At 36.0% G+C, this 12254-nt stretch overlaps 1 protein-coding gene across 1 annotated transcript in view; it reads left to right on the top strand.

Moving 5' to 3' along the window:
* Window positions 1-576: 576 nt before the first annotated feature.
* LOC134541527 (pleckstrin homology domain-containing family F member 2) overlaps window positions 577-12254 on the top strand; it is a 104863-nt gene continuing 93185 nt past the window's right edge. The window contains exon 1 of the mRNA XM_063385037.1: window positions 577-846. Within this exon, the coding sequence (XP_063241107.1) occupies window positions 831-846 (16 nt within the window). The 5' untranslated portion in view covers window positions 577-830. The remainder of the gene's footprint in view (window positions 847-12254) is intronic.

Below are 12254 nucleotides of genomic sequence, written 5' to 3'. Positions count from 1 at the left end.
AATTCAATTAGAAATGCTAGTGTTCTCAGGAAAAGTTATTTATAGCAGTTAATATGAACTTCAGATATTCTACTAAATTATATACAATGCTTTAACAAAGCCAAATTTCGAAGGAAAAAATAAACGTTAGAGAATTATACTTACCAATTACCTAAAATCGGTTTATACCAAGTTAATGTGTTTTAGTTCTTTATTTCACTCTTAATGCTACATTTATTGTGTTGTCATCGATGTCATTACTTTTACTATCTTTTTTTACTGGTGACGATACACGAGAAACATTATTCCTACGGTATCGTGACCACTCATTTGCAAAAGTCAAAATACATTAATACGAAATTCAACTATTAAGTCAATTAAAATAAAACATATAAATAAGCATTGCAAGGGAAAAACACGGTATTGAAAGGAATAGGCCAAATAGATATGAATTTTTACCTTCGAAATGACATTCTCACTAAAATCACGCAAACGGTTACATATATTTTCAGCTAATAATTAAGTTTCTATTTTGTGTTCTTTAAAAACTTTCCAAAACATTTTTGTGACTGATTGAGAATCTTATAATTTATTTTTAACGCTAAATTTCCATAGAACAGAATCAACATAACCAACAATATATATATATTTTTTTAATTTGTTTGAGAGTGATATATATGTTCGCTGAGTTGAATGAAGACTTTAGGGTTGCTGGAGTATATTTAATTTCGCATTTGACTTTTAAAGACATACTTGGAATGTTACTTTTGTAGCAGAGTAGGTGACGTAAGACGTCTTTACCACAATTTGTAATTACGTGATTCATCACTGGCCAGTGCTGTGTGTTGACCATGGTTGATAGGCTTGGTACGTATTTTATATCTTTAAAACTACCTTTATTTAAATTAATGAACGTGCAATTTTATGCTTACAACATTTTAATTGTAATTTGGATTTTTCTTGAGGATAAATATGTAATACAGTTTGGTTTTTTTTTTTTACAAAATAACCTCAAAGTAAAGTTAGTAGAATAATGGTTGCGTCAGAAACGCAAAGGACGCAGGGGTTGATATACCTATATTGAGGTGGCTGGATGGAGATGTTGCGGTGGGGAATAAGGAGAACGCAGATGTTTTGTCAAAACAGTACATTAATTTTTTGAGGAAAGACAGTAATGTGGAGGGACAGGAGAAGTGTAAAGGACAAAGTAATTTGGTGAACTGTTTAAGGAGGAGACTAGGTAGATTTGGAAGATAGTGAAGCGACTAGAGAGGAAGGTAATATTCTTATGTCGTATCTTTTCCAGGAGAAAATAATAAAACTTTGAAAGTACTTACATACAAATACAAAATACAAAAGGCGTTCAGCTATTTACCCTTTAAACAGCGTTTCAAATTTCCTACCGATTTCTGAGGAATTAACATTTATAGGTCATATTAGATAGCCTCCAGTGAAGCGGCAATCACCAGTTGGGCTTTAATTGCTTTGGAGAATCTGTGTTTTTCGATATATAGGAATGTGTACATTGGTAATTATCAGACGTCGCAACTTTTTAGAACGGAAAAGAAAAATCAGATAACATGGTTGTCGCACATTACACACGTTCTTAAATTTACCTTGAAGGGATGGTTTCTTTATTCCTACTAGTTTGTGAAAAATAATAGTTTATAGCTTGCATTTCTTTACTAGCATCGGACATCGCTGCTTCGTGGAACGAAAAGTACATAAAATTGGGAAAAAAATAATTTTGGTAAATATGTAGAGTAGTGGTATATGCAGAAAAAAAAATGCTAAAAATCCGAAAATACTTTTATTATATGCTCTTTCATTTCCTCTTTTCATTAAACCCGGCGGAGATAAGAATTTCCAAATACTTTGGGAGATATTGAATTTTTAAATTTTCATCACAATACCTGAGCATTCATGCGGCCACCATTGTTTCTTGGGTAAATATGTACAGTCGCCGTAGATGCCAAAAAAAATGCTAAAAATCCGAAAACACTTTAATTCTGTGCTCTTTCACTTCCTCTTTTCAAATCAACCGGCGGAGATAAGAAATTCCAACTACTTTCGGAGATATCAAATTTTTTAATTTTCATCACAATACCTGCGTATTCATGCGTAAAAAAATGCTAACAATCCGAAAATACTTTTATTCTATGCTCTTTCACTTCCTCTTTTCAAATCAACCGGCGGAGATAAGAAATCCCAAATACTTTATGAGATATTGAATTTTTTAATTTAGCAATACAAGGCCGTGTAACCCTTCGAACGTCGCCATTTTTTATTTTGACATGTGTTAGTGAATGCGTAATAAATAAAATGGTCGATTAGGTCAGGTCAGTTACATTATAAATACTTTCAAACTAAGCGGACATTAAAAATAATGTGAATTTAATTTAATGGTTCTTTAGTTTTAAATTATTTATAATGTAACTGACCTGACCTAACAAAACCCGGACAAATGATGAACATTAACAACTCACGTAATTTTTTTGGTACTTATTACTTGCGCAACAATATCCAAATAAAAAAATAATACTTTAAAATTAGAAACGTTAAAAACTCACCTAAGTTGGAGGCGGGTACATTTCCTTTGCCACAATAAGGAAATGATGTAGTCGTTCACGGCAGAAGTTGACCGATTAATTAAACATCGTATTGAACAATAAATGAATAAATAATCACGTATTGGTTCATTTGAATACTGACCAATCACGGAATAAATAATCATCTATTGGTTAATTTGAATACTGGCCAATCACGGAACAGTCACGTGACAAAATTGTCCAATAAGAAACATGATACTCGTAAACAAGAAACCTTATTATCTATGACAAGAAACAATGGTGATCGCCGCATACTACGCAGGTATTGTGATGAAAATTAAAAAATTCGATATCTCCTAAAGTATTTGGAATTTCTTACCTCCGCCGGTTGATTTGAAAAGAGGAAGTGAAAGAGAACAGAATAAAAGTATTTTCAGATTTTTAGCATTTGTTTTTGGCATCTACCGCAACTCTATATATGATGAAATTTAAAAATTCGATATCTCCTAAAGTATTTGGAATTTCTTACCTCCGCCGGTTGATTTGAAAAGAGGAAGTGAAAGGGCACAGAATAAAAGTATTTTCAGATTTTTAGCATTTTTTTTGGCATCTACCGCGACTGTACATATTTACCGTTTCTTGTTTACGAGTATGATTTTTTTTTATTTATTTTTTTTCGCGACGTAGGTGAACGACTACATCATTTTATACTAATGGCAAAGGAATTATACCCGCCTCTAACTTAGGTGAGTTTTTAACGTTTAAAATTTTAATGTTTTATTTTTGTTATTTGGATTTGTTGCGCGAGTAATACGTAAAAAAAAAATTATGTGAGTTCCTACTGTTCATCCTTTGTCCCGGTTTGTTTGGTTAGGTCAGTTACATTATAAATACTTTAGGTAAAATAAACAACCATTGAAATGAATTCACATTATTTTTAATGTCCGCTTAGTTTGAAAGTATTTTTAATGTAACTGACCTGACCTAATCGACCAATTTAGTTCCTACTGTTCATCCTTTGTCACCATTTTGTTTGGTCAGTTCAGTTACATTATAAATATTTTAAAACTAAACAGCCATTAAAATTAATTCACATTATTTAATGTCGGCTTAGTTTGAAGGTATTAATAATGTGACCTGACCTAATCAACCATTTTATTAATTACGCATTCACGAACAAACGGCAAAATAACAAAAATTGCACCGGTCGAGTGGTTGCACAGGTCTTGTATTGCAAAATTAAAAAATTCGATATCTCCTAAAGTATTTGGAATTTCTTATCTCCACCGGTTGTTTTGAAAAGAGGAAGTGAAAGAGCATATAATAAAAGTATTTTCGGATTTTTAGCATTTTTTTTTTTCGCGAATACCGTTACTCTACATATTTACCATAATTTTTAAATAATAGACGTCCCTAAATTTAGCCTGAAAATATGCTGTCTTAATTCCTACTGGTTCTTGAAAAATAATAGTTTAAAGCTTCCGTTACTGTGTTTTCACACTGCCGCTGCCAGTTATTGTTTATCTTTGACCGTGTATCTCATTGTTTAGCACAACTGTAGCCAACTACCTATATGGAGAATTTAAAATACACTAATTTTTCTGTTTCATAAATATTGAAGTTCATCCCAGGATCGTGAAGGCTTGATATTGTGGTACATGATACGTGCTGTTTTTATTCAGTAGCCTACATCGAAAGATCCTGTACATAAAAAAATATTTATCATAATAATGAATTATGTTCGTAAGTCAAATAAAAAGTTTTTTTTTCAACATACAATCATAATTCCTTCTTATTTCACAATTTATTTTATGTGTAGGATCGTCTAATGTACTGAACTAAAACAGCAAGCATCATGTACCACAGGATCAAGCCAACAGGATCCAGGGATAAACTGGGATACATGAAACACCAGCTATATCAAACACAGAAAATACAATGGCTGTAATCAAATAATTCTTTGGAAAGGATTCAAACTTTAATGTGCCAGCTACTTTAGTGCACTGCACGTATTCCTCACAGAAATTGAAAGATGTTAACAATTCAAAGTTTTGGTTCCCATTAGACTCGTTTGTTACACCTTGACTCAAAATAGTATATACTGTATTAAATGCAATCTAACAAAACAAATATTTGGTACGGTAATACAATTATACTAATAAAACAACAAATATGATATATAAGCATAAAAATTCCTTACAATTGCAATACAGTCATTATTTAAACAAATTTCGTTATTAAATAAACAACTACATTGACTAAAGTTCTCAAAAAAAAATGTAAAAAAAAACTGCACAAGTAAACAATAAATGTTGGCGATGGTTTAAATAGATATATATTGTTATGTAAGCTTGTACACTGTTATTTTTTCACATACCAGTAGGAACTAAGTAACCTTTCTTTGAGTTAATTCAGGAACATCTCTAGTATATGGAAAACATATATTCCTATTTATCGCGGTTAAACAATGAATAGCGGCGGCAGCATGAAAGCACAGGTAATGTAATGTAGTAAATATAATTTTAATTTTTTTCACAAGCTAGTAGGAATTACGAAACCATCCTTTCGGAGTAAATTGAGGGATGTGTTTAGTGTGCAAAAGCCATATTTTCAGATTTTTTAATTTCCATTCTAAAAAGTTGCGATGTCCGATAATTACCAAGGCGTTCCGCTATATACCCTGAAAACAGCTTTTCAAAATTCAAACTTATTCCTGAGAAATTAGTGTTCATAGGTAACATTTGATAGCCTATGCAGTGAAGTGGCCTTCACCACTTTGTGCTTTAATATTGTATTGCAGATCCTGGTTTTTTCCATACATAAGAATGTGTATACAGTAGAACCCCTCATATCCGACCTTCCCACAACCGACTCCTCCGGATATCCGACCTAGTCTCCGTGGTTGGCGAGCCTGTTCAGACTTGAAAAAGTGACGCATCTACATGTCTTCGTGTCGCAAACTGTCAGTTCAGCCGTGATTGTTGGTGCAGAATGTGCTACTACTATAATCTTGTACTGTCCTGTGTGGGTTTTTTTTAAACGTAACGTAATGTATTGTGGGTAGAAAAAGTGGAGGGACACTTCCGCAAAATCAAGATTTGGCAAAACTGAAACAAAAATACATTACTGAATTCTTTAAATAAGGTATGCTTACATTGTATTCATCTTCTCATTTATAATTTAACAAAAGTAAATGTTTGAAATTTATACAGCAACATTTTTACAAATAAAGCTGTATTACTGTACATATAGCTGGGAAAGGCGTTTTTTTTTTTGCTCCTACGGATATCCGACCTTTTGGCCGTTCCGACCATGGCCCGGTCCCATCATGGTCGGATATGTGAGGTTCTACTGTATTTTGTATCTGGATATTGTGACTCAAACATAAATAATAATTTTTAAAAAATTATGCGAGTCTGTACTGTCTATCCAAACCCAAGCATCAACCCTTGACAGGAACTTTTTTTAGCAGTATGGAGGCGCGAAGCACTGACTTGTTACGGGCAATAAAAAATAACCTTACTTACAAAAAGGCATTATTACATTTGATACAATAATAATTATTTTTGTATGTCAGGTTATGTGCTATGGCACTGTGCATCCAGACCCAAGCTTCAGCCCTTGACAGGGACTTTTCTTTAGCAGTATGGAGGCACAAAGAGCCTACTTCTTACTTGCGATAGCACATAACTTGATGTGCTAAAAGAAATTGTTTGATACACGTAATATTTTTTTTTGAATGTCAGGTTTCGTTAATATACACTCTCTTATAAGTGGAAAACTACAGTTTCGGCAACACAATTAAATCAACATGGCAACGGCTGCTTCACTGCATAAACTGTCTTGTGACCTACAAACAGTAGTCTCTCAGAAACCAGTAGGAATTAAGAATCACTGTTTACAAGTTGAATATGAGAATGCCTTTAATATTAAAAAAAAAAAGAAGGATTTCAGGATTTTATTATTAATTTATGGAAAAGCCATGATGTAAGAATTTTACAGAGATGGAGAAAGTAACTGGGAAAAATGGAATAGTAAATGGCATAGTAAAAATATGCAGTGAGACCAAGGTGAGAACCTGTGGGAGTTATTCAGTATATAATTAGAGAAAAGAAAAAGCCACTGTAGAGTCAGCTAGTGTAAATATTGAAATTCTTTGATGTAGTTAATAATTTCAGTTTCTCTAGCCTACCTCTCTCAGTTTTAAGAATTGTATCTAGAAGTTTGTGTCTGAAAGTCAAATTACAGTGTGTCAAAAGTATGTTAAATACTAATCTCGTGACTAGACCTTGTAAATAACGTGTAAACAAATTCAAATGTAATATTTATATTTGCGTGTAATGTTTATGCAGACGGTGACAATACACATTGACAGGTACTAATCACGCTTTATATAAATAAATTTAACTAAACTAATTTATTTTAAAATACAGATGGAATTTGTTATTACTCTCGACTTCAAAGCATCTAACAATTCTTTCATTTGAGTAAGTTACCTTTCAGATAAAATGTTAATTATTTGTATGTTATTTACTTTAACTAACTTCAGTCCGGCAGAGCGTTGTCTACTGGGTACGTAACTTGCAGTACCAGTCAAACAAAATAGCAATACGTTCTTTCAATATCAAGTTCCATCTATACTATCTAATATTATTTAGTTCGGGATCGCGATTCCGGAATTTGAATGGTAAATCTAAAGATGAACAAGTACACGGTTTTTCTGTACAAAGAATATGATCTATAATATAAAAGATTCTAGTTCTGTGAAAAATGTTTGTCTTGTTTAAATCGTCATTCGTTAGGGTACTTCTATAATCAGCGAGTCTTCGGGTGATGGGGTAAGGGACCAAACCTTGCTGCAGAATACCCACGAGACGTGTAGGTTCTCGGAGAATCCTTGGTTCGACTCAATCAGGACTGCGAACTTGGTGTTGCTCCTCCGGTCTCTAGCGGGCGGCAGGAATACGCGCCGTCACGACTCCATCCTTCGGGCTGTGGGCGGCAACTGGGCTGGACTGCACGACGGTCATCCTTCCCGGGCTCGAACTGCGACTTTTCATTCTTCGACAGGATTCTTCTTTCTTCAGGATGATCAACGGCATTTATTCTTCATCGTTTCAAAACAAATTAAGTCATTGGACGATCTCTTGAATCTGGATATTCGTCGACTTCTCTTCTTAATAATTATTTAGAATTCTTGACGTCTGAATCTTATCTTCATTGATTAAATTTATTAGTTCCTTCGAAATCTCAGTCAATATTGGCATTAATAAACAGTTTCAATTCTTCTATAAATATTCAATTCTAAATTAATGTCGAAATCGTTGCGTTTCTAGATGTTGCCTTCATCAAGTCTCAATTCGTTCTCCAAGAATATTTTCCCCGTCACTAATAAACGACTTTCTTTAGTTTGTTGATTAAACAAAACTAGTAAAATTACTAACCATTACTGCCGTGTTCATCTTTAAATTAATAGTGGTTTCAAAAAATACTGCTATACTAGCCTTGACAATAATTTAAAATAAAAATTAACATAGAGTAATACTTAGACAAAACGATAACCAAAGAAATTTACAGACTGAATTAAACAGATTACAAATATAAACATACGGAATAAAGTGTAATTAAACAAAATAAATATTAAAGGAAATTAAATATTTACTTTCTATAAAGGGTAAATATTGCCTTTATACCATCAAGAATGGAAGGAGGCAGTTGTGATACCAGTAAAAGAGGACCCAGAAAGTCGCGGACCTGGACTCTAGTTACAAGAACCATCGAGGAATGAAATAGTTTGGATGAAGAGTGTGCGTTGGCAAGGAATGTGGTGCAATTTAGGAGAATAGTAAGAGAAAAGTAGGGATGAGGTCCGCTTGCCACCAGACTTGTGCCCAACTGCAGCTACAGAATAAAATCAATCAATAGTGAGGCAGGTCGCCCTAAACTATGTGCGTGGAATCTGTATATCAAGATTGGAAAAAAAATCAGTTTTTTTTTTGTTTAAACCAGCAATTTTTTTTATACCTATTAGTTATTTTAGCTCTCAGCATGTTCAAATGAAAGCTGTACAACATCCAACTTTCTGCTACTAATGCTGAACCAGAAAAGCTATAACATCAAAGAACTGAAGTCCAGTAAATTTGCACATCTGACTGGAACTTAACTACCGAAAGGGCATTTCCCCACAGGAGGAGGATTCTCCATAGAATGGGTATTTCTCTCAGAAGGGGAATTCAAAGTACAATCTGAGATTTCCTGCAGAATAGGAATTTTTTTTAACTAATAATTTTACTTATTACTATGTTTTTTTTTACAATTAGAGTGCAATTCACTTATTAATTTAGTTTTAGAGGAGTATTTAGCTTGGTATAATTTACAACTTATTGAGATAATTTAAATGATGAAATCTTGATTAGTGTATAATTTTTTGTTCCGTAAATCACGAAACATTTGACATCGAGGGGGGGTTCACGTAATTAGTTAGGTGTGTTATGGACTGTGAGCATGGGTGCCATCACGTAGTGGGCACGTGGACCCGGCTTGCGACTCCGTCTCTGGGCTGTGGCGTGGGCCATGTGGGTGCTAGACTCGATTCCCCCTATACTACGTTAAAGCCGATCCTACCAGCCTGCTCTGAGTGGCGGGCACGCTATGCGCTACCGAATGAAGGTCGTTGGTGGGTTCTTTGGGCGTCCCAGGTGCCTATGTCCCTATGCAGGGAGCACACGTGGTCACATGAATCAAGTACTCACAGATCTGGTTGGAGGGTTTTATCCTGGTTGAGTCATACACGAATGAACATAATTATGAAAGAAAACTTTACGTAATAACTGCAAAACATGTTAACTGCAATTTAACCGGTTTAGGGCTGGAACAGGACACAGTGTGGCATGGTCTAGAAATTGTCACGTCGTACGACTTAAATTATTAATTAAACATTCTACCACCTTATTGACGGTGGATGCTAAGAGATCAGTTGAAATAAAACGTTAAAGTCTGCGCAGTGCGTAGGTTGCGTCCTGCTTTGGGCAGCGGATGAGAGAGACTGGATGTGGTCACAGTGGCAGGAAGCAGTTGAACTACTGTTAGGTAGGTTCAAAAATAAACTGCCTGCGTAAGGGTGCATTCCAAAATGTTTGCGCATTGTGCTGCTCCGCCCTTATTTAAGGTGAAAAAAAAACAAGACACTAGGGGGATTAAAATATGAGTAAAATCCTGATGGCATGAACTAATTAAGACTTGCCTATATAGGTATGAATAAACATCTGTTTTATAGCTTGTTCCTGCTCTCTCTCTTTCTCGTACTCTTTCTCATACTCTCTCTCTTTCTCGTACTCTTTCTCATACTCTCTCTCAACCTCTCTTACTCTCTCTTGTACTCTCTCTCTCTCTCTCTCTCGTTACACTTCTCAGTCATAACAGAGTAAACCCAAGTTATGTTACAACTTTGTTAGAATTCACTCTCCTGATGACTGCGGGGGGGGGGGGGGGGGGGGAACAAGTGGATCTTTTGGTTTTAGAAGGCAAAATAATGATTTAGTCTAGATATTAGTTCTTCTGTTTTTATTTTACTTCTGATTATTTTCACATTGGATATTTTATAAATTGATTAACAAAAATATGTATATAACATGGATTTATAATCACATAGTTGAAAGAATGGGCCAGCCCTTATTAGATAATTAAATAGATCTTTAACATAATTTAAATAAAATTGGTAACAATAAACTGCTTCACAGTCCTAGGATCTTTTAAGTGTTAATGAGACATTTATGGCTGTCAGATATGTTCAACGTCATGGTTCAATGCTAGTCCAAAAAGGTTTCTAAAAACTGAAGGGCTGGCGGTTTGAAGGTTGCTGAACGAAGTGGAACAGTTGACGGAACGTCTGAGGGCCTTAGTCATCTGGCCCGTGGAGACTGACCTGGCCCTTGGAATGTGCCTGGTTTTTGTAAACTGGTCCAGTACTTGTACCCTGGTCCCTGGTACCTACTTGGTACCTGTCAAACAGGGTGATGTCTTCCAGGATCTGCCCGGGCGTTGAGCACACGGATCCGTCGTGGACGTTTCATGATTTTAAAAAAAATTTATTATTTATGATGACTATAACACGACTACTTCTATGAGCTAGATCTATACGGACTGACTAACACCTAAACACTACCATTGTGGGAATCATTCCTTGTCTAGTTAATCACATCTTAAAAGAAAAACGGAGAGGCGTCATGATGATGTAGATGCGTAGTAGTCAGCCCAGAATCGCGGCGCGCAGTAAGTTTGGGGCGGCAGAGACTCGTAATTAAAAGGCAACGTTAAAGAAAGAAGGGGGGAGGCTTCGGATTTCGGATCGAAAGGTTCCGAACATTACCGAGGTGCTTGTCGAGAAAAGCAGACTTTGATATCTCGAAGTTGGTGGTACTGGCTATGTCAGCGCGATCTACTGAGGTGTGGCTGAACCGAGTAGAGGTCGACTCGCACGAGGCGACTGCTAGCAGCATGTGGCTTATGGAGAGGACTGAGCCAGCGTTCAGGTGGCCTGGGAAGGAACTACGGGGCACTGGTTACTGCGGGAGACGCCAGAGGGCAGGCGTTCAGCGGGCAGCATGTACTTTTGGGACTAGTGTTGTGGCCTTGGGGACAGGCTGACCCTGGTTGGGGTTAGTGGCCGATCATCGCTCTGGGCCAGTGTTCCCAGGAAAACTTGGGGAGGGGGTGTGTGTGGGGGCTGCTGTGTTAGTGGGCGAGGCTGTTCTGAGCCCGGAGGCTTGACTGAACTTTGGCGAAGATGATTCGTGATCATGTCAAGAAGTGCTCGCGTTTGGCGAGGTCATGGAATAGGCCTGCCCTGAGAGCTTGCAAGTCCTAGCAGTTCTTGTGACGGATCGGAGGCGAATTACAGGCGACTTTCGTGCGCCAAGGCGTGGATAAAAGGATACCCAGTCTGACTGGCAAAGGACTTGGCAAAAATCATATCTAGGCTGGAAAAACTTGGGGAGACGGGTCTGTCAAAGATTGAATGGGAGTGTACAGGAGGAGGAACAAGTTTAAGTTTTTGCAGCAAAGAATGACTGGTGACATAATTTTTTTTTAAAAAGATTCAAATATAAATTGTGCCAAAAATACTAGTTGGCGGCATACTCTCTCTCTAGTACGGGACTGCCACCTTAGTTTTTTCAAGTTAACTGTGAGATGGAGCTATTCTCTCCTGAATTGGGCAGAATAGCACCAAGAAACCCCATAAAAGCTTTGTTTTGTATTTTTTTTTCATATGTTACAAATTTACATGTTGGTTTTAAAAGAAAGTACGAACCTACATTGCATTTCTTAAGTAAATATTTATTAACTAGCTAATGCCTGGCATGCTTTGCCATGCCTCTTAAATTTTTTTTGTTATTTGTTTGAAGTAGGTACACACATACAAAGCATCTCTCTCTAGATCTCTATATATGTCCCTCCATAAATCTCACTATATTAATATACGAGGTTTTTTTTTTCAACCTCCAATCGGCTGTAATAAAAAAACGGGAATGAATTGGGAAATTATTTTAATGTCAAAAGAAACGTACATCTTTACTCTATTTTTCCACATAATCACCGTGCAGATTGAGGCATTTGTCGTACCGATGCACCAGCTTTCCAATACCCTCTGCATAAAATGATGCCTCCTGCCTATTCAGCCACATTTTAACAGTGCTCTGCAGTTCATCATTGGTGTTGAAGCGTCGT

Source organism: Bacillus rossius (assembly GCF_032445375.1).
Source record: "Bacillus rossius redtenbacheri isolate Brsri chromosome 4 unlocalized genomic scaffold, Brsri_v3 Brsri_v3_scf4_1, whole genome shotgun sequence".
NCBI classification, from domain to species: domain Eukaryota; kingdom Metazoa; phylum Arthropoda; class Insecta; order Phasmatodea; family Bacillidae; genus Bacillus; species Bacillus rossius.
Note: the sequence above shows the minus strand (reverse complement) of the source record. Positions and strands in the feature narration are given on the sequence as shown.